The sequence below is a fragment of the Cuculus canorus genome, chromosome 3, assembly GCF_017976375.1.
Source record: "Cuculus canorus isolate bCucCan1 chromosome 3, bCucCan1.pri, whole genome shotgun sequence".
Classification (NCBI taxonomy): domain Eukaryota; kingdom Metazoa; phylum Chordata; class Aves; order Cuculiformes; family Cuculidae; genus Cuculus; species Cuculus canorus.
Genome location: NC_071403.1, coordinates 76,814,525 through 76,836,350, shown reverse-complemented (window position 1 = coordinate 76,836,350; position 21,826 = coordinate 76,814,525). Strand labels below are relative to the sequence as shown.

Here is a 21,826-nt window from a genome sequence, read left to right as displayed (position 1 = left end):
GCACAAAGAGCAAAGATCAAAGCTGTGATGTTTCTTACTGCTGAGCCTCTCGTAGGGCTGGGGGAACAGCTTTGCAACATTTCTGGAGGCTCTGGTTTTCAAATGCTGTCAGTGCTCCATGCAACATGATTTGAAAGATCTTATTTTAAAGCATTTCATAACTGACAGAACTAGTACCGAGCTTGGACTTAAGTCCCCGTGTGACTCTGTGCCGGCCTCCCTCCATGGGCACAGTGGCAACGTGCCCATCACCCTGCAGAAAGCAACCAGACACTCCAGCACAAAAAGAGAAATCAGATTGATAACTTCCCACTAGGAGCGGGCAGTGCACACGGCCTGTGGTTACAAAGCACTCAGGGCAAAGCAACCTTTAACACCCTGGTCCACTTGAGGAACACCCACAGCTCATGCGCCTGCCTGAGGAAGTCAGCACAGAGGGATCTACCGTACAGCACTGCCATCCACAAGGGAAGTGCAGCGTGCCTTGAATCCTCAGCAGCTTTTATTTGTATTAGGTGGGTCAAAGCACATTCCTATGAATAACCCAACCTTTTCCTGAGTGGGAAAGAAAAACAGCAAACCAGTCTAAATAAAGAGCAACCATCTGTCCACCCATTGGACGAGAGATGAGTTTTTTTCATAACCTGGCTGGCCTTGCTCAGCAGCATTCTTGAAGATCATTGCTATTTTCCTTGCCTGTTACCAGTCTGCTTGGGTACTGGGACAAAGAGGCTTTTGTTCACCCTGATTAAAACAAAAGTGGAAATAATTAATTGCAAACTGCACGAGAGGAGAGAAATACTGCCTCAGCATTTGCTCAGCTTAGGCAAAATACAACACAGGACATGGCTACAACAGGTACACATGGCAAGAGACAACCACAACCTTATCTAAAGTTGTAAAGGGGAAAAAGTAAAATATAATTTCCATTAGTTAAACTCATAAAACCGTTTTAGTCTCTCAAAATGTTAAATATGTTGAAATAGTCATTATAATTCACATAGTTCACAGTTGCTTTTTTGTACAAATTTATTTATACTGTTACCCCATTCTTACATAGCCTATGTTGTTCTGTACTCCATTCATACTCCAGGATTGCTCTTCCTCATTTCTCCTAAGAAATCATAAGCCAGCTCTGAGATATCGAAGGCTTTGTGAGTGTTCTCTGATGACAGCAGATACTCAAGTGCACCATCATTCTCTCTGCTTCTTTTCAAAAAGTTGGCAATCACCTTCCAGCGAGATGCTTCGGACTCTTCCTCAGCCCACTTGTAGTCAGGGAGGAAAGTGGAATGGAGGAGAGGGAAGACAGAGTCGTGGTACACCAGGACAAACAGAGACTTCAGAAATTCGCGATCTCTCTGTGGAGAAGAGTATTTGAAAGTGCTTCAGTGCAAATACATGGCATTGCTGAGCTCTTCTCCAGAAGTACTGTACACAGGAAAAAAAAAACCCAAAACCCGCCAACAAGAAAACATAAAACTAACCCCCAGTTCTCAGGATAACAACGGGAAGAGATCTGACTATCCTAGACAAACATTAGTTAGCTCGGCTGAGCCTCAAACTTGCCACCAAGAATGACATTATATAAACTACAGATCCACAAAGCTGCTCTCACTCCACTTACTTTTCCAAACAAGAGAGCAGCACTATGTGGCCAAACCTCACCAGTGTCACCACAAACGGTGATCTCTACAACAGTCACTGAGAGCCCTTCACTCACGGGGTATTCATATTTCTTCTTAAAGGCCCCAGTGTGTAACAACTGTTCCACTGAGACTGACTGCCACGGCTGCCGGGGAAGTGCCACATCCTCCCCACCCTGAAAGCCCAAACTCCACTAATTCCTCTCCTGCCACGGGCAGAGTTGCAACAATCTCATGTTCTTCGCAGCACGGAACTCTTAACAACATAAGTACTGTTATTTCACACTTGAACAGGACATTCTGTGTGTGGTGAGAATTACACCCTCCTCTGTAAAGACCAGTCTGCAAATCCCAGTGGTTAAGAAGCTTCCTGGTCCTTTATCAAACACTGAAAGATCCTGACCATTTTAACCAGACAAAATCTGTGTGCCGCATTTTCCACATGCACACTAGAAAAACCCCTTCACGCAAGGACACACACATTGAACACTGCCTCCTGGAAAACTTATTGAACACAGAGACTCTTGCAGAGACGTGAGTGCTTTAACTGGCATTGAACAGTTCACATTTCAGCAGGAGATTTAGCAACCAAACATCATATAAGCACACAAGGAGGAGTAAGAATTTGCCAGGCAGCAATCCTACCATGGGAGTGGCACACGACAAATCAGGTAAAACTGGATGGTTCTGGGATACCAAGGAGTTAATAATTCTTTGAGTAGATCAGCTTTCATTTTGGATCAATGGCCTTGAAAAACCAATTCTGACTCAACAGCACTTTGTTTTGTTTGCGTGAACAGGGAGATCTCCTTGTGTATCTATTTGGTAGCATGCTCAATGAATGAAATAGCTCACTGCTGCTCTCAAGTGAAGTGTCTTGGATCAAGACACTTGCCTTTCTCATCCAGTTACCTATGCCTTCTCTTTGTCTAGAGGACAGGAGGTAGGACAAGGTGTAGGTAAGCCTGGTGACACGGCCAATTCAGTTCTTCTCCAGCTGTCTGTATGCCAAAATGGGAGAATAGGAGATTACAACTGCCTGATGTAGGGAGATCTGGAGAATTTGGGTGCTTTTTTTGTGCATTTGGGTGCACAGGCAGACTGTGCTCAGGGCTGGAGGAGAAAGGATTATTTTGTGGACACACACAGCATCTTTTGTATCAGTGGAAAGCTTTTACCAGACAAATATTGGAAGCGAGTTATGAAAGGGAGCCATACTTTTGGTATGAACCTACAACAGCTTCCCCAGTAACAAGCATATGCAAACACTGAGACAAAAAGTTACCAGTTAATTTAATATTCCTTTTTCTACTAGTTTACTGTCATAAATATGGGTAAGAAATGTTAAGAAGTGCATTTAGCATATCACATTTTCTTAAGAAATGTATGGTGAGAAAAGAAGTTAACCCCCAATAACACGGACAGAGAGGTCTTACTTCGAATTACATTGAATACGCATCAAAAGAAAAAACTGTCATTTATTACCTTCTCAGATGTCTTCAACTTTCTTTCTCTATCTGCCCAAGCACTCTAAAATGAAATTAAATGTAAAATCAGACTGAGATTGTGGAGGTACACTACCATTCCAGTTTTAGCTGCAAAAATCTCTCTCACTCCAATCCCACAGTAGTTTAAGCTCCCATTGCAGTCCCACTTTCCTCACATTCCCCATGACTCCTTTGTGCTGGTTTCGTTGACTTAAGCAAACAGCCATTCCACCAAATTTTACAGATGACAGGATTTGGAAATTTGAACTATCGGAGCCATATAAATGAAATCAATGGGATCTACTTTTCAGAAAGATCAGCCACAACTGAGGTTGATTTTCTTCCCTCTCTACAAGCATGGAGAAATAGAGCCTAACCCCAAAGGCTGACAACTTCTAACAGCGGGGGCCTTTGGGCAGAAATAACTCTGCTGTTGTTGTCTGGTAGTAGGATGCCCGTGAGGAACTGCAGTGTAAATACAGTGACCACTATCCCACCAGTCAGAAGCTTGTTGGGTCCTTCCTGTCAGGAAAGCAGCACTGTCCTAGAAGCCAGGCACACATTCAGCCAGCTAATCCTCCTGTGCACTCTCTGGCTGTGGCTACATGGTTAGCAGTGCTCAAATTTAGCCCATTTATGTCTCTGCATCTTTTCTGACTGTACTCAAGGGTTCTCTTGCTGTTTTGATGGCACCAAGACATAAGAAGTCTGCATATACTTAAAACAATTACAGAACTTTGCTGCTGCTTGGCTTTTCCATTTATCTTTTCATAGAATAAAGAAAGTTCTAATTTTGCAAACTATCTGGAAATCCTGACACATCAGATGTAATTGAATGCTATGTAGATAACATACTCGAAGTGCGTCCATCAGGTCTGGTTGATCCATGAGTTGAGGGAAAGTTGCTAGTATAGGACTACAGATTAAATCTGAAACAGAAAACAAACACATTGAAGGCTAAGGAAAAAAAAAAAGGACAGTTTTTGAGGTATCAACACATCAAAGTATTCAGCTCATCCCCTCCCCTCAGAATACTTCAAAGAGAAAATTAGCTCTAACAGTACTGTGAAGCAGCAGAGGAGGTAAAAAAGCTCAGCATCAACTGCATTCTGAGTGCAGCAAACAGTGGCTGAGAGAGTTAATCTGAGAAACAAGACACACAAAACCAAGAAGCCAGCAAACAAGAGACCTTACTGATTGCACCTAGGGCAGTGTGAGGTGTTTTTCCTCATTTCTGCACCTGTCTTTTTTATAAACAGTTGTGCTGTCCTGTTTGGATGTTATGAATAAACACACTTTCATTCTACCTTAATCCGGCTTGTGTTGTGTGCGATTTTAAGATAACCAGGTAACAAGTGGCATAGTGAGTTTACCAGACGGGGCACACCATCAAACTGCACAGGTCTCCTACGTGCCTTTCAGGTGAGTGTCGGGTCTCCTTTTGAGCTGGGACTGGCAGGAACCCAAGTGCTCTGCTACAAAGCACAGCAAATTTCAAGCCTCAGTGGTGCAGTGGTCTTGTTGTTATCTTAGTTAATGAGATTGTGGATAAGATAAGGAGGTTGTAATAAGGTGGGTCCTGGTTTCTTCTCCCAAGTAACAAGCAATAGGATGAGAAGAAACAGCCCCCAGGTGCATCAGGGAGGTTTGGACTGGATATGAGGAAAAGCTTCTTTACTGAAAGAGTGGTGAAACATTGGAACAGGCTGCCCAGGGAAGTTGAAGGAGTTCCCTTTCCTGGAGGCGTGCAAAAAATGTGTGGTACTTCAGGACATGGTTAAGTAGGCACGGTGGTGTTGGGCTGATGGTGGGACTGGATGATCTTAGAGGTCATTTCCAACCTTAATGATTCTATGATTATAAGATTACAAGAGTGCTATAAGTGACACAGAAGAATTTTATTGAAGTGTTTTCTTTCTTTGTGATTTTAAACATTTAATGCACACTGTTGTTCGTGTTGAAGTTGATGGAAAGTTTAGTATACACTAACCATTTACTAATACCAAAACATTTCACAGAAGCAAGCCAGAACTGATTGCTCTTGTGAAATATCCAGTTGTCCATTTCTAAAGTGATAGCTGATTTTGAAATAAGAGAAATCTTTTGCTACACCAGAAATAAAATAGAAAATGGCTACCAGAACAACTTCAGAAATGCTGGGGTAAAGCCTTTAAACCATTTCAAATGAAGTCTGAATCCAAATGGATGCAGTTTAACTCCAGGACAGGTCATCAGCCTCATCTATTGTCCTACATTAGAAAGATCAAATGAAATAAGTACCACAGTTCTCAGCTGGCCTTTAAAATCTAAGCATTTTCAGTTTCTCTGTGGTAAGTTTATTACATAAAGCATTAATTTATGACAGGGTATGACTTTCAGTTTCAGATACTAAATGAGCAGACTCCAAACGTATATTAAATACAAATAAAATCCAAGAAAACCACAAGGGGTTAAGTTCTGAGTGCCTCTGAAAGATGAACCCATAGTTCAGATGCTTAAGTATGGCTAAAGATTGTAAGTTAAAAATGTTAATAAGTGCACAAGGAAATTTATTTGCCACAGCAACAGATGATACAGAATTCAGCCCGGAGGAGAGATGGGAGAAAGCACAAGAAAATCACTTTGCAGCACCAATATAAATTCACCTGATGTACAGTTAAGAACTGTAACTTTTCTATATTTCAAATCGATTTTAAAATGGAAAAGACTACAAACTATAACAGTTCTGTTGAAGGAAAGATGTGGAAGGAATAAGATACAGAGTTGCAAAATCAGAGCAAGATACTGAGTTCTATAACCAGAACTCTTCCACTTCTGTCTCTTCCTGCTGCATTAGCCAATAAGTAAATAATAATTAAAAATATAAATAAAGAGGATGACTTAGCTTCAATGACAAAACCACCTGCCTAATCTCTTCTATAACTCAGAGAACACGCATACAGTAGAAATGAAGGAGTAAACCCGTGTGCAAGTCTAATCTCTCCTTGCATGGGTGGTGAAAAGAAAATATTTCTCTTCCAAATAATCCTTCGTCTTTATTTGCTTTTTATTTTTATTTATTTATTTAGATATAAACATTTCCCTATCCACATAGGCTTTTTTAAAGGAGAATCTCATGGAAAACACTTGACAGAAAACTCTTGTCGATTTTGCATTCTGCAACTTGAACTGATATGAAAGAGAGCAACAGATTAGACACGAGTTAAAATATTACTAGTTTGAAACATAAACACATCAAGTGGTAGTATTTGCAGCAAGAGGTTGTTCTCTTTTAATAAAAAGGGACAACAGCTTTCTATTTGTCCCTGCAACACTTGCAGACTGCAAGTTAAAACACAGAAATCCTCTACACACGGAGCGTGACTTTCTAACCTTGTGAGATGGCCAGTCAGTGCAAGCAATACCAGGACCAAAATCCTCTGGGTACCCTGTATCACTGAGTGGCTCCTGCAGACCCCTGATTTCTCTTACAAATGGGAGACTCTGCAGAAAGAATTCTTCTTAGGAACCTGATCTTTCTCTAACACACTCTCCAATACATAGTTCTCCTCCACAACAGCAATTCTTACCTGTGCTTTGTGTGCTTATTCTGTCTTTCAGGAGCGCATCACCAAGTATTTGTCGATAAAATATCAAGAGGTGGATGTAGCACATACTGCCAATTAACGTTTCTGGGAGCAAACTAGTGGGGAAAACAATAACATGCTGTTGAGATTATTTTATTCAAAACTGCTCCTACAAAGCACTGTTCACCCACACTTGAGAATATCGACAGCTTCATGGAGACGAATATTAGCTTGTATTGCCACCTCCATGAATCTATCACAACTTGTGAAGGTGCACATCAATAAGGCTATCACACCCAGACTCCTGCCGTTGCCGTTTCCGATATTACCTAAATGTACAGACTTTTTAGTTGTTTTCAACAAAATAACACAAAATGTCAAACAGGTCAAGTGGCACGACCTTCGCGTTTTTCCATAGCCAGTGTTTTGGGGAAGGCAAACACTTTAGATCTCTGGAACCATTCTAGGCTATCTGAAATACTTTTTCACTTTACAGCAGCACACAAGAATACTCACTTCAGGATGTCTTCTGACTCTGCACTCAAAGACCTCAGCTTCACTTCAAGCACAGGCTGTTTCTTGAGTGTTAGAAGCTGATGAAAAACACCATCACCTGCTTAAGAAATAAATACACGATGTGAAATCTGTAATATTGAAAGAGCATTAAGAATTATATTACAAGAATGGACATTTAAACTTGGCAAGAGAAGTTTTGCTAAAACTGTAACAGTTTAAGGATGATCTAAAAACTAGGAGGAACTGAACATCTGAAAATATATCAACATATCAGCTATGTCAACATTTGGTCTAACAGAAGCTATTACCTCTCTCTGGGACGATGGACTCATAATACATGTGGAGTAATGTGAAGTATCCTAACCCAAAAAGTAAAGGCCTTCTACAGCTTGCAGCATGTGCCACTGGCAAATGGATGTTATTACAGCTTCCAGAGGAAACCATGGTCACCATTATTTAAAATACAAGTCGTCTATCATCTGAATCAACTCGTAGTGGAGCTTTATTCAGCCCCGCAGAGAAGAACCAGCATAGATGTTCTGTAGCATAGTTATGCACACATAGAATTTGTGCATAAGTGATGTGGGATTGATGAGATGGGACTCGAAGAGCCTGGCTTAGGAGCTCTTCCAACCAGTGTTATTGCTGAGCCTTGCACCATCACCGATAGCCAAGAAATGTTAAGTGCAGGTAAAGAAATAATTGAATATATATATATCAGAAATAATCCTCAACCTGTGAACATTGGATATTACCGGAACATCATTATTAGCAGATAGTTTTGATCCCACCATCCCAAACAATCAGCTCTCTCTCTCATGCAAAATTAGGACAAAACAAGGCTGTGGTAACTGCATGCTAATCAGAGCCCTGTCTGAGCTGCATGCTGTAAGATAGGTATAGCATTTGTTGTATCTTTCTATTTATATAATGTTTAGGAGAAACCACACCTCTTCTTGACATTGATGGGTCGACCTCAACGCCTCTCTCATAGGGAGTACCACCATTTAATGGCAGCTTGTACATCCTGTGATAGAAGAGCAGCACAGTTAAAGGATGTAAGGGTGCGCAAGAACAGCATCACCGCTTTCTGAGAAAGAAAAAAACCTGCTGTCTCAAATAAAATACTGACACAGTGTTTGAGGTTATGACTCGTATTTTATTAGTTAGGTGTAGTAATTTCATATAAGTAACCAAAACTCAAATGATAGATTTGAAACCTGTATTATATGAGGAAACTAGTTAATTATTTTAAAAGAAATGAGCAACACTGACTCTCTTCTCACGTGACTCTAATATTTTTCTTATATGAATTATATAGCAATTGTTAATGTTTTTGAGGAGTCACGGCTTAAGTATCAAAGATACTTAGATATGGATGGTTTAAAGTGTTGAAGAATAATACAGTCCTAGTTCTGCCAAGAGCAAGTCACTGTCTAAATAAGTATGCAATTTCACCTCTAGGTACCATCTTTAACTTAATGTGATAGAAAACAATGTTACAGATCAGATTTGGGAGAGAGGAAGAGGCCTGTAGAAGAGCAAAAGTCGCCAGTGGCATTGTTTTTGCCCCGTGATCCAAATATATTCAGAATATGCATATATATATATATATATGTGTGTGTGTGTGTGTTTGGTAAAAATCAAGTATTGCAAGTCTGCTCTACAATGAAAAATTTCTGTAAATTAACAGAAAGCTTTTGTACATTTAACAAAACAGAAATATGCACATTTTAGTATTCTTTAGGATTGTTAGAAACATGAACTAATTGTATATCAGCTGCAATATACAAGCATATTCACACGCTCCAAGTGAACAGTAAAAGATTCACTCACAACAACTCTGCTTCCAAGTCTCAGAAACCAAATCTCCTAACTTTTAAATGGATAAGGGATATACAGTGAAGTGGATATAAAGAAGAGCCCCAAAAAAGGACGTTGTCAACTTCAATTTAGATAATGATTCTATTTTATATAAAGAAAACTCTAAATAACTCCCTGTTAACTGAGACATTTCTTTAGTTTGAAAATTGCACTAAAAGAATATTTTTAAACACATACTAACTTGCAACATTTCAAATCTGAAAGCTGGGTTCAGGGAGCACTTTTCCCACATCAACTTAGTTCTACTCTACACACACTGGGTGTGGAAGCAGGACCAACGTTCTCACTGAAAGACCCGGTACAACCTGCACGTTAGTCTGAATTTCACCTGCCCCATCAGGGCATAAGTATAAAATATGATCTTTACTCCTAGCCTAAAACATATATAAATAGCAAAAAGAGAGAAAAGGAAAACATAAACTTACTTGGAAGGAACAGGCATTCCATTAGAAGTAAAAAGCTTCAGAAATACCCAGCCACAGCTTAGCTCTCCCCTTTCACCTGTTGCCTAGAAAAAACCAGAAAAGTCGATAACTTGAGCAGCTAAACCAGAATAAGTAATTGAACCACAAACAATTATTTAGAATAATTGCATAAAAAATGGTAAAAGCCACAGATACGTAGTAAAGAAACACTGACTATGTCACATTCACAGGTGTTTGAAGATGTTTACCAAAGAGTACATACAGTTTTGCTGAAGTTGATGGCCCATGAACGTGTTTAAGAGACGAGGATTTATTAAGCCAAGAAATATACATTTAAGGGAAACCTCTGTATATCAAGCTCCCGAAAAAGAAATGCACAGATTGAAAGGTAAAAGCCCCTAAACCTGCACTAATGCTCTAAAGAATGCAGGACAGAAAGAAGGAGGGGAAAAAATTTACGGAGAGGCTCTACTCATCTTGTTCCAGAGTTAACAGTTTCCAAGCCAGTGACCCTGTGCGTTGCAAGGCTTTATTCATAGTACAAAAAACAGTGCCTGGGAAAGGGAGCTGATCCTGTGTGACAGCCCATCCATTTCCAGACCCCAAAAGCAATAACAGGTAGAAATTTGTAAATACTCCAGACTTCATTTAAACTTACTCAGAAGCAGACAACTTTGCATAATTCTACCTAGTCTGATTAGCATAAGGAGGGGTGTTATGCCCCATTAGGTCTCTTTGAACCATCACTTCCCAACATGCTGTTCATCACCAGGTCTTATAGAATCCAGCACCCTACAGATGTACACTCTCTGCACAACAGTCCTGCATCTCCACTCCATCATCAGCGAGTCTCTCCCCCACATCTCCACAGGCACTGCACCCTTGCACCCTAACATGCAGGTGTTAGTGGAAGACAAAATACAGCAATATTCCTCTTTGCAGCTTCTCTGTCCATCTTTTCAGGATTCCCTTGCCTACAAGATAATATCCTGCTTGCTGACTGTTCTGGTTAGCCCGTTTTCCATCTTCCACCCATCATTTACTTGATTGCCAAGGTTCACTTGAGGACTGTGACCACAATTAAACATTCAGAAAGAGACAGCAAGACTTGAGTCAGTCTTGCAGACAAAGCGGCCGAGATCTTTCACAACAGGGACCTGTTCTGAAAAGCCACCATATCCTTCAAGTATTACTATTTATTATGCTCCTGCATGCACTGTCCTCCCCATGGGCTTTACTATCTATTCTGTCATTTCACATTGTACTAGCCTGTCCTAGATGGCTGGGATAGATCTGTATCAATCACAACTAGAAACCCATACCCATGCTATTTAAACAGTTAAAATTTTAGTTTCCAAATTGCATAGCACAGTAGTCTGAAACATACCACAAAGATAGAAAAAATAATGCAGGAGTGAAGAGATAATTAGTCCTTTGTGCTCATATTACATGAGAACTTTGGTAGACTAACAGAAGCTATTTGAACATAAGTAAAGGTACAGTCACATTCATAAAGTCATTTATTCTCATAAAGTTCCAAAACCCAGCATCTTTGTCCTCCCTCCCAGAAGCCAAAAGGAAGTCAATCTTATAGTAAGCTAGGAAAAATACAGCTAAATTTCATTTGTATCCCAGTTTTACTGCTGGGATACTGCAGCTTAACATCTAATACAGGACAGCTGGTTCACTTTATAAACCTGTACCTAGAATGATTTATACTGCAACTTTACACACTTACATTGCGAATATAAGTGATGCCAAGTTCAAATAATATACCGATGTCTGAAGACAGAAAGTTGGACCTGACAAAACAGTCACCGTCAAGCAAGCTGGGTAAAATGCCCATCACCTAATACAGAGAAGGGGTGGGAAAAAAGGTACCTATTAAAAAAAAAATCTGATTTTTAAAGGCCATTGAACACATCACTCTTTCACATAAGATCTCAGACCCAATCCCACTGCGTAAGGAAAGAAAATTATGAAAACCAATTTCAGTTGAAATCTTGCTCCCTTTATCTTGCCACAAAGCACAGCTAGGCTACCAAAGTCCTTTTTTCGTGTGTGTGTGATGACAATCTTTTAAATAGCTTTAGATGTCAAAAAGCACTTAATTCCCTCCAAGAAAGCATAGCAACACTAGTGCTGTGATCATGGCCCTACACGGCACCTGAAACATGGGACAAAGAATGTGACCTCTTTTCAATGAAATCAAAAGGAGAAGGTCACATGCAAAGCTGCTGGTCTCTTCCCATATCCATGAGCACCATGCACCTGATAGGGATTCAAAGTTAACCAACGCCACTGGCTGGACCACTCCCTCCTGCTACTTTTCCTTGCCCCTGACTCTTTTCTCAAAAATGTTTTTGCTAAAACACTGAGCTTAGTTTGAACTCATGCACTTCAGCAAGTCTTCTTTTCTGCATACTCATTTTGATCACAGTATGTTTTACTTCAGCACAAATACCAGGGGTAATAGATGTCACTGAATAAGAAGATGTAAATAGATAGTTACTGGCTACGTCACTCTCTGAGTCAGGTACCTACCTTTGGAGAAAAGGTCCACGTTTGAGGATTTTTAGGTAGCCACGTAGCTCTCACTGTGTGAATGTTACTCAGCACCTAAAACATGATAGTGTCAAAAAAAAGCTAAGACAAGTTTTTCTGGAAAGACATGCAGCTTTAAGAAAATGCAGCATTATCCCACATTCATTCAACCCTGCACACAACAAAGATAAAATTACATCTTCTCTTCATCAGATGGTTCCAGTTTAAAGGAGTATATAGGAGATTTTCTCTGAAGCCACAGAGCACTTTCCAATCATCCTTACTTAATCTACACCAACAACAGCCCCTTTGCCCCCAAGAGCAAGGAAGAAAATGGCCAGATTATCAGCATTGAATTTTGTTATAAAAAGCTGCTCTACACACAGAAGAGCACAGAGAAACAGCTATAGGTGGGGAAATCTGAATACCCTGACCCAGCTCTTCCCAGGCTCATTATAGGAGAGAGATCAGCTCAGAAAACACTCATCTCTGCAAATGATGGAGCAAAGAGGTACAATGGCAGGTGGGGGAATAGAAATTATGGACTCAGAGGAATGGAGCTCTCACCCTAACCCCTCCCAGGGAGGCACAGGGGCCGTGTGTGACACTTATCACGATGAGTCAAAAGGAGCGGCTCTCTGGATCACCTTAAAGACTGAAAGAGGTTGCTGCTTAGGGATATCAGACACTGCAGCATGCAGGGGAAAAGAGTTTTGGCACCGCACATGACTTACTATGGGATGTTCAGGGGAGGAACCAAAGGCAGAAAAAGGGAGGGATCGAGATGCTTTGTGGAGTAACAAGGTGGGAAAATAGAGGGATAAGTACTCATGCCCCACCACACACAGTGCCTGATCAGTGCAGTCTGTCCTGCTTTTTCATTAAACTCCATTCATAACTACTTTTCTGGCTGAATGGGCCCTTCATTCTTAACGCCTGCGTGTGCAGATGTCAAGATGCCAGCAACTGGGCAGACCACAGAGCCTTGCATACGTGTCTGCGATGACCACAAGTGAGGGAAGTGAGAGTGCGTATGTTAGCATGTGATCACAGGTGAGTATCAAGCCAGACAAATCAGAAAGGAAGTTAAGCGACTTGGGGGAGAGTGTGAGTGAGAGAGAAAGAGTGAGTGAGTGTCTCTCTCTCACTCTCTCTGAGGGAGACAACTGGAGGAGTTGGCTACCAGAGGAACCAGAGCGCGAAAGGTGCTGAAAGATCCACACCTCATGAAGATTTTTTTGATAACCAAACAACTTACCCGATTGCCATCAAATAGACAGAGACGAACATGTCTACTGAGAACCTGTATACTGGTTCCTGGGAGAGGAATTGTCTTACAGCTACTTAAAGTTACAATCAGGGATATTCGAGTTGGTCTAGGATAAATCTGAAACACAGACAACATAAGGATTAAAACTACTGGCTCCTCCTCCATGTAGTAACAGGTTTGTGTTTATTTACTGAGATGATAAGAGTGTAGTGTTCACTAGAATGGATTCTTCCAACCACAAAGCTTGTAGTATTAGCAGCAGCAACAGAATTTCTTCATAAGCCTTTACCTCTCTTCTAAGGAGACTGCTACAAATATTTTAGTGTGACAGATATTCTAAAAAAGGTGCAAATCAAGACATAATCATTATGTAAAATGAAAGCAGACAAATTAAATTGCTGATTTCACAGTGCCTAGCAGAAGTTAATGGTTTAAAAATTCAGATGAGTCACCCATGCAGATTCGCTTCACCCCAGACAGGGAAGGAAACCACAAAATGTAACATGAAACATGACTCTTCAAAGATATCCAACGCTCGTACTGATTTTTTTGCCTATTACAGAGTAGGATGCAGTAACATCTACTGCCTGAGTAGCCTAGATTGACACAGAAATCTATCATCTGTTTCACAGCAATATTTACCCACCAATATGACTTTTTTTTGACTGCTAGCAATTCACATCTACAGATCCCACCATTTGGCTTTTTTTTCAAAGCTAGAGCATCATTGCTTTCTCACCGGTAATACTCACAGTATTTTTCTCAGAGTTCCACACCAAGTCTTTGAAAGCCAACTGTGACGGAGTAAGTTCAGGCTGCAAAAAGTAGCTTGCTCGAAACTGATTGCCTGCAACAAGAGTAATTTTAAAAATTCATAATATTTGCATGACCTTTATTGCCACAAAATGAATGACACCCAAAATTCAGATGGGGGTAAAGTCCATTTGAGTATTTGACTGGTCCAAACACAACTATGGAGGTATCTTCTCTAAGCTCCCTTTAAAAAGGTACTTCTGCTATTTGTAAAAGAGTTCAGCAGTATTTCATTCCAGAAGCACAATAAATCAACAAAAAGAGATACTGAAACAGTTTTAAATAAAAAGACTAAGAAAATATGAATTGTCTAATATATTTGGTGAAGAGACTCCCAACAGATCTCCAAGAAAAAGGGAAGACTAAACCAATCATAATTCTCTGCAACATCAATAGAAATATCTTCCAAAGAGGAAAACCTTTGAAATCATTAGGAAATTTGTCATTGCCTTTGGGTGGCTGGGACTTCACGCAGATAAATTAAAACTTAATTAAGGAAGGAAAAAACCCTCTTTTATACATTATTTGATGGGTAAAATATACCTGTTATAATTAAGCAATATGGACTTTAGTCCTATAGGCTAGTAACTAGGATACGAAACTCACTACAGACACTTGAGAATCCTGCACTGCAGTTATAATGAGAAAACCTTACCCTCTTCCAAGAGCTGGAAAAGTGTGGATAGGCGGAATCCTGCAGGAACTGCTCCTATGGTCGCTAGTACCTCTACTGTGTCATTCTATTACAAAAAAAACCAAACAACAAAACAAACCCAAAAACGATATTAGTATTCCTGCTGCTTATCAGATAATTCTGTTCTAATTTCAAACTCCCAGGCAACCAGTATCAGAGACCTGGGGTATCAGTCACCTCTTCTCATCTGCAGCGGGTCTGGCCCATCTTCAGGAACTTTTACGTTGTTTCATGTATGAACCCTACCAGACTCCCAGCTCATTAAACCCCCTTCCACTTCAAAGCACCATCAGAGCAGCCAGTTACAGAGAATTATAACACCCTTGAAAAATAAATGATATACTACTACTGTGGCAAAAAACAAAAGACATCTTATTTGCACCCTCAATTCAGACACACAGGCTGGGCTGCAGCCTATTTTAAAGCACTAGAGAATGGTTTTTGTAGCACTCCTTACTACATAAAACAAACCAAGAGATGCTAATGAAAAACAATAGTCTGTGATATAGTAAACAGTGTTTGGTAATAGGCAAAGCTAGTCTACAAAATAATTAACATGGTAGATAAAGTTACTATTTAAGATACACACCTACCTCTGTGATAACTCGTCTTACAGCACTCCAGTGAGAATCTGTTCTGGAAGAAAAAGAATGTATTTTTTATAACACATAATCCTTGTGTGGACAAAAATTTAAACACTAAATATTGGTTCGTTTTCAGAAAGCAGCAGCTTAATAACCATATTTATCTGAGACACTAATAATCTTATTTCCAGCCACAAGGACTAACTGCTAGAGGCCTCATGAGCTGGAACATAACTTGATACATCACCCAGTCATTCTTTGATTTTATGGTGGGAGAGGAGGCAAACCAAACCAAAACGCCACAACAAATCCATTCAAGTAAAAGTGTGCCTGCAAACTGAAAAAATCCCTAGTGACTACTGTACTGAAAAGGAAAGGTAAAGAACCAAAACCCCTTGTGAGGTATTCTCCCAGTAAGACATACACTGCCAGATTTAAGAAGAAGGAAGAACAATTTTAGTTATTTGCTTTCACATCACTCCATTTACCTTTTTTTAATATTAGTTCCATCTGTTGTTTCATCCACCACTTCGACGTGTTCTTCACTTTGCTCTTGGCTTTCGTCATCTTCATCAGGGATCTGTAATTCAGATTCAAAATGGCAAAGTGCTTGATTTCTTTGTAATTCTGTTCTTAAAAATGCCTTCTCCAACTACAGCATGTGTTAATAGTTTAGAAGAGGAGATTTTCTGTCTGTGATGTATCCTCCCAGAGCACCGTAACTGCAGAACACGGCTCTTAGTTCTGCAATTACAGCAAGGGACTGGAGTATTGCTAAAATGAAGTAAAAGAATGCCTTTGCAAAGCAGATTCTCTAAAGAGATGAAATACATCAGCACCATGAAGCATAATGTCAGATACTCAATATATAGTTACATTGTGGAAAACTCTGTTCCACAGCGTAAAGGCTGGACTAACAGAACTCACTGCATCCAAATTGCAATCACATTTAAATCACAGAATCATAGAATGCTTTGGGTCGGAAGGGACCTTTACAGGTCATCCAGTCCAATCCTCCTGCAGGGACATCTTTAACCAGATTAGTTAGCTCAGAGCCCGGTCTGACCTGCCCCTGAATGTGTTTCACCACTGTCATTGTAAAAAATGTCTTCCTTACATCCAGTCTAAATCTACCCTCCCTTAGTTCAAAACCATTACTCCTTGTCCTGTTAGAACAGGTCTTGCTAAAAAGTCCATCCCAACCTTTCCTGTAGGCCCCCTTTAAGTACTGGAAGGATGCTAGAAGGTCTCCCTGCAGCCTCCTCTTCTCCAGGCTGAACAAGCCCAACGCCCTCAGCCTGTCCTCATATGCGAGGTGCTCTGGCCTCTTGATCATTTTCATGGCCCTATGTTCACCACAATTGCACACAGGATATGTATGTGCATAAATATAGAAACTAACCCATGTAGGCTGCTGTGAAAATGAAAATTCAAAATTTACAATTTATTTTTAAAAGGTTTTTCTGTATCAAATTACAAAATATTCCAACATTTACATGGTTTCACGCTTTGTATAAATTACAAAAAAATCCGAATTGGACCACAGCAGCTTGAGGTCTTCAGAATTGACCTCTAGAGACACAGATTATGACTTTCACACTCAAGAATTAGCTCTGCACTTACGTCACATCTTCACAAGGCACAAATTACTGCTTTTGCTAGCTATCTCCATACACACATAAAAACACAGTGTTATTTCCAAATAACAGGCAAAACCCCGCTGTGTGTCCCCGTGGAAGCATTATGATCAATTTTATGCAGTTATCATGAATGTATGTAAAATAAAGGTGAGAACAGAACAGAAGAAGCACACTAACCGCAAGGTAGGTTCTAGGAACAAGGCCTCTCTCCCCTTTCGAGTTTTCGGCTACCCACCAGCCATCCGCCTTCTTGTCACATATTAGCAGGACCTCACCTTTCTTTGCCATTAATGGAGAGAGGGAGACAAAAGACAACCAAATATTTCAAAATGGCTCCAGCCACAACTTAAAAAAAACCACAAAACCTTAATTTTTTCCCACAGCAGAGATCTCAAAATTACCACTACAGACCTTGCCACTACAGAAGGTGGCAAAATGACACTGGGCTTCACCATGGCAAATGTACATCAGGATAAGCCCTGTCTCCCTGATTCCCGCAAGGAACTGGCTGAATCCCAGAAGCACTGTATTTAACTATAGTCATTGCTTAATACAGAAATCTGCAGTATTAACATGTTAAAACACTTTTTCAGAGACATATTTACCATAAATGTGAGATCCCCTTCCTGCTGTGCATTGAAGTTCCCAACTGCAATACATTCCTTAACATCTGGATCATCCAACAATTTATCCTCATCTTCATCATCTGTTTCTTCACTGTCTTCCTCCTCACTACTTTCTTCATCTTTGCTCTCATCTGCTTCCTCACTCTCATCTTCTGTTTGAGGATCTTTATGATCTTCCTCTTCCCTACCCAAAATAAATCAACCTTTTTTTTATTATTATTTTAACAAAACTTCTTGAAATTGCTGTAAAACCTTGCAACATGGGCTTCCCTGCAAGGACACTATCCAGACAGAAAACAGAGTTTTCATTCCTGTGTTTCACTCTCTGTTCTGTTCTGAAAAAAATCCAAAATCCCAGCGGCAATTCCTCCCTGGGTATGCAGACCACGTTGCATGCTCTCAATGTTATATTTCAGCCATTAACCAACACTGTCAGAAAATTCCAGCAAGTTGTTCTTGACTCCACCGAGAAAACAAGCCCTGTAAGAGCTGGCTCTTCAGCATTTCTTTTTTAACTGTATGTTAAGATAATAAAGGGGATCAGCTAACAATTTTTCAGGGTTGTTTTCAGTCATACATGTACAATTCTGTTAAAGTGCAGATTTTATTTTTTTATTGTATTATTTTTATTATTGTATTTATTTGTTTAAACTACTTACGCTGCAGAATTAGTAGTCACGTTAGCCTGATTCAAGACAAGAACAAGTTTCTGCAGCTGCTGAGAGAGCTTTAGCAATAGCTTTTCTTCTTCTTCTTTCCTCTGATTGTAATTCCCCACAGGCGCAGGCTCATCAGCCTGAGAAAGAACACAACACATTGCTCAAAGAATCAAAGTTAAAGTTACCCTATAAAGTTAGCTCTGCAGACACATCTTGCAAGCTTTCACCTTCCTGGGCTGCTGTCACTCCCGGTTTAGTGACATCTTTCTTGCCCTTTTACTCAGCCAAGACTAAATTTCACATTGGATTTAAAATACGCACTCTCCACTTGCAATACAACACGCTAGGTTGCTAAACATAATGTACTGGTTCTTTATGAGGGAGTGCAGTGATAGGACAAGGGGGAACGGTTTTAAGCTGAAAGACGGGAGATTTAGACGATATTAGGAAGAAATTTCTTAACCATGAGGGTGGTGAGGCCCTGGCACAGGTTGCTCAGAGAAGCGGTGGCTGCCCCATCCCTGGAGGTGTTCAAGGCCAGGTTGAATGAGGCTGTGAGCAACCTGATCCAGCGGGAGGTGTCCCTGCCCATAGCAGGTGGTTGGAACTGGATGGGCTTTAAGGTCCCTTCTCAAATCATTTTATGATTCTATGGTCACAGAGATCTCAATCGCAGTTGGGCAGTGCTAGGCACCATGCTTGCCCTAAGGTATTTAAAACTGAAGGAGGCAACTCTTCTCCAAATGCTCTCTGTGATCCATTTTGCAGAAAACCATTAACAAATTTGTCTCCACACTTACTTTTTTCAAATCATGAAGAGCGTTTGTATTCTCTTCCACCAGTTTCTTCAGCTCCACACATCTGCGTCAAAAGCAAGACAGACAGACAGCATTTCCTTAAAATTCTGATGGACAGGTGACCCCAATCTGCTTACTGAAATGTGCAAATTTAGATATGCAGAACTTCTGCCAGCACTGTGTGCACGCAGCCTGACAAATACCATTACAAGCCCACACATCAGCTTAGCTGGTCATTACCTGTGATGTGCAAGTTCCCACTAAAAACTACCTCAGCCCTTGAGGACTGGGAAGCAGCCAGCCTGTTCCTTCTGCCTGGACAAAAAAGAGTGAGAAAGTGCAGGGATGAGACCCATGCAATTAGGAGAAAAATGGAAAGTTGTGCAGGGAACTGTCTGCTCCTTCTTCTGATCCGAAAGTGACAGGGAATGGAGTGTATCTCTAAGGGGCTTTGCTCGCAGCAGCCAGAAGATGGTTCTTGTGATGGACAGCTTGGAGAAGAACAACTGGAAAGCTGCTTGGCAGAAAAAGATCTGGGGGTGCTGGTCGACAGCTAGCAGAACATGAGTAAGCAGAGTGCCCAGGTGGCCAAGAAGGCCAACAGCATCCTAGCTGGTATCAGAAATGGTATGGCCAGCTGGACCAAGGAGGTGACTCTCCCCCTGTACTCTGCACTGACGAGGCCGCACCTTGAATACCGTGTTCAGATTTGGGCCCCTTGCTATAAGAAAGACTTCAAGGTCCTGGAGCGTGTCCAGAGAAGAACAACAGAGCTGATGAATGGTCTGTAGCACAGAGGTTATGAAGAGTGGCTGAGGAAACTGGGATTGTTCAGTCTGGAGAAGAGAAGGCTGATGGGACTAGAGAAGTGATCGTCCTCCCATACTTGGCACTGGCGAGGCCACACCCGAACCTTGTGTTCAGTTTTGGGTCCCTCAGTACTGGGAGACCTCATCCCTCTCTGCAGCTCCCTGAAAGGAGGGTACAATGACGTAGATGGCGGTCTCTTCTCCCAAGTAAGAAGTGACAGGATGAGAAGAAATGGCCTCAAGTTGCGCCAGGGGAGGTTTGTATTGGATATCAGGAAAATATTCTTTAACAAAAGAAGCGTTGGCACAGGCTGCCCAGGGCAGAGGTGGGTCTCCATGTCAAAAAAAGTGTAGACGCTGCAGTCTGGGACATGGTTTAGAGGCACGGTGGTGTTGGGCTGAGGGTTGGACTGGAAGATCTTAGAGACTAAAGGAAGGAATAAACCATTAAGATTAATAAGAACAATAAGAATCAAATCTTGGCCAGCTTACAATAAGAATGTGATTGTAACAAGAGTTTAGCTTGTTCACTGGTTGAAACAAGAACAGTTCCCTAGCCGGAACAAAGGACAGACCTGAGCTCACCAAGAGGACACAGTGAGGAAGGAGATAAGATAAAGAGCATCAAAAGATTCTGAAGACACAAAGCAACTGTGAGGTACATTCGAGAGTGGGTGCTAAGATATGATAATGAGTTCTATTGATGTTTAACCAATATTTCCCAAATACGTAACCAGTGTTTCTCGGAATCCATATGAGTATGTATGTCGAACCGGTATAAAAGTCCTGTAACCAGCCTCAATGGACACACGTTAGGTGAAATGATTCCCTGTGTGTCCAGCATGATATTATTTTATTAAAGCAATACCTGCTTAATAATCAAACTGGCATTGATTATTGAGTTTAGCCTTTTTCACGGCATCTTTTCCAACCTTGATAATTCCATGACTCTACGGCCCTTCCTGTTACACAGCCGGGCCTCGGGACGCCAATAGAGGGGGAGGAGGAGGTACGAGGGACCCGCGGAGGAGGCCTCACCTCTGCCGAAGGGCCTCCCGCTGCCCCCGGGCTGGGGCCGCGCTCTCCGCCCGCAGCGCCTCCACCTGCAACACAGAGCGCGCAAACGTCACGGGCACGTCACGGGCACGTCACGGGCACGTCACGGGCACGTCACGGGCACGTCACGGGCACGTCACGGGTTACCTGCTCCTGCAGCTCTCGGCTCCGCCGCTGCACCCGCTGCAGCGGGCCTCTCGCTTGCCGCACCGACATGGTCGCTAGGCAACCGCAGAGTGGGAAGAAAGGTTCAGTGGTGTGACGTCACTTCCGTCGGCGCGGGGCACGCTGGGAGTTGTAGGCGCTTCGGGACGGCCTGCATGGGGGCGGGGCCAAGCACGGCCACGCTCTGAGCGCGACTCGGTGGGAGGAGCGTCTCGCCCGCGCATGGAAGGCCTGGCCTGGGGGCTGACAGCCACCCTGCAGGGAATCCTGCCCGTGCTACCCTCCTCTGCCAAGGAATCCTGTTCCTGCCTCTCCAGGGCTACCGATCAGGCTGTGGGTGCCAGGTCCTGTGCTCGGGCCACAATAACCCCATGAAGCACCAGAGGATGGAGGAAGAGTGGCTGGAAAGATGCCTGGTGGAAAAGGGCTTGGGAGTGTTGGTGTGTGCCTAGGTGGCTAAGAAGGCCAACAGCATCCTGGCTTGAGCCAGAAACTGTTGGCAGCAGGAGTAGAGAAGTGATCACGCCCCTGTAATACGAATGGTGAGGCCATACCTCAAATCCTATGTTTTGGTTTGTGCCCCTCAGCACAAGAAAGACATTGAGGCACTGGAACACATCCAAAGAAGGGCAACAGAGCTGGGGA

The 21,826-nt window shown here is 41.8% G+C and overlaps 1 protein-coding gene across 3 annotated transcripts; it reads right to left on the bottom strand.

The window, feature by feature from the left end:
- Nucleotides 1-615: 615 nt before the first annotated feature.
- On the bottom strand, nt 616-21,274 carry NPHP1 (nephrocystin 1). 3 transcript variants are annotated; one of them, XM_054062619.1, is made up of 21 exons: nt 21,164-21,274; nt 20,999-21,063; nt 19,155-19,215; nt 18,355-18,491; nt 17,675-17,879; nt 17,247-17,348; nt 15,918-16,009; nt 15,439-15,481; nt 14,807-14,891; nt 14,091-14,185; nt 13,327-13,455; nt 12,069-12,143; nt 11,263-11,373; nt 9,525-9,607; nt 8,166-8,242; nt 7,216-7,315; nt 6,703-6,815; nt 3,989-4,062; nt 3,132-3,176; nt 1,057-1,361; nt 616-744 (listed from the first exon to the last, which is right to left on the bottom strand). In XM_054062619.1, the coding sequence occupies exons 1-20, from the start codon at nt 21,230-21,232 to the stop codon at nt 1,083-1,085; spliced, it is 2,040 nt and encodes a 679-aa protein (XP_053918594.1). In that variant the 5' UTR covers nt 21,233-21,274; the 3' UTR covers nt 616-744; nt 1,057-1,082. The 3 variants fall into 3 exon arrangements, with proteins under 3 accessions (XP_053918594.1, XP_053918595.1, XP_053918596.1); XM_054062620.1 differs by lacking the exon at nt 616-744 and having other exon boundaries at nt 1,076-1,361; nt 7,216-7,312; XM_054062621.1 differs by lacking the exon at nt 616-744 and having other exon boundaries at nt 1,129-1,431.
- Nucleotides 21,275-21,826: the final 552 nt, after the last annotated feature.

What these genes read in the sequence shown, in the direction of transcription:
- NPHP1 (XM_054062619.1), bottom strand. Translation starts at nt 21,232, where the DNA reads ATGTCGGTGCGGCAAGCGAGAGGCCCGCTGCAGCGGGTGCAGCGGCGG. An exon ending in GCCGAGAGCTGCAGGAGCAG is followed by an intron (nt 21,064 to 21,163) that starts GTAACCCGTGAC and finishes TCTGTGTTGCAG; the next exon opens with GTGGAGGCGCTGCGGGCGGA. An exon ending in CGTGGACCTTTTCTCCAAAG is followed by an intron (nt 11,374 to 12,068) that starts GTAGGTACCTGA and finishes TCTCTGTATTAG; the next exon opens with GTGATGGGCATTTTACCCAG.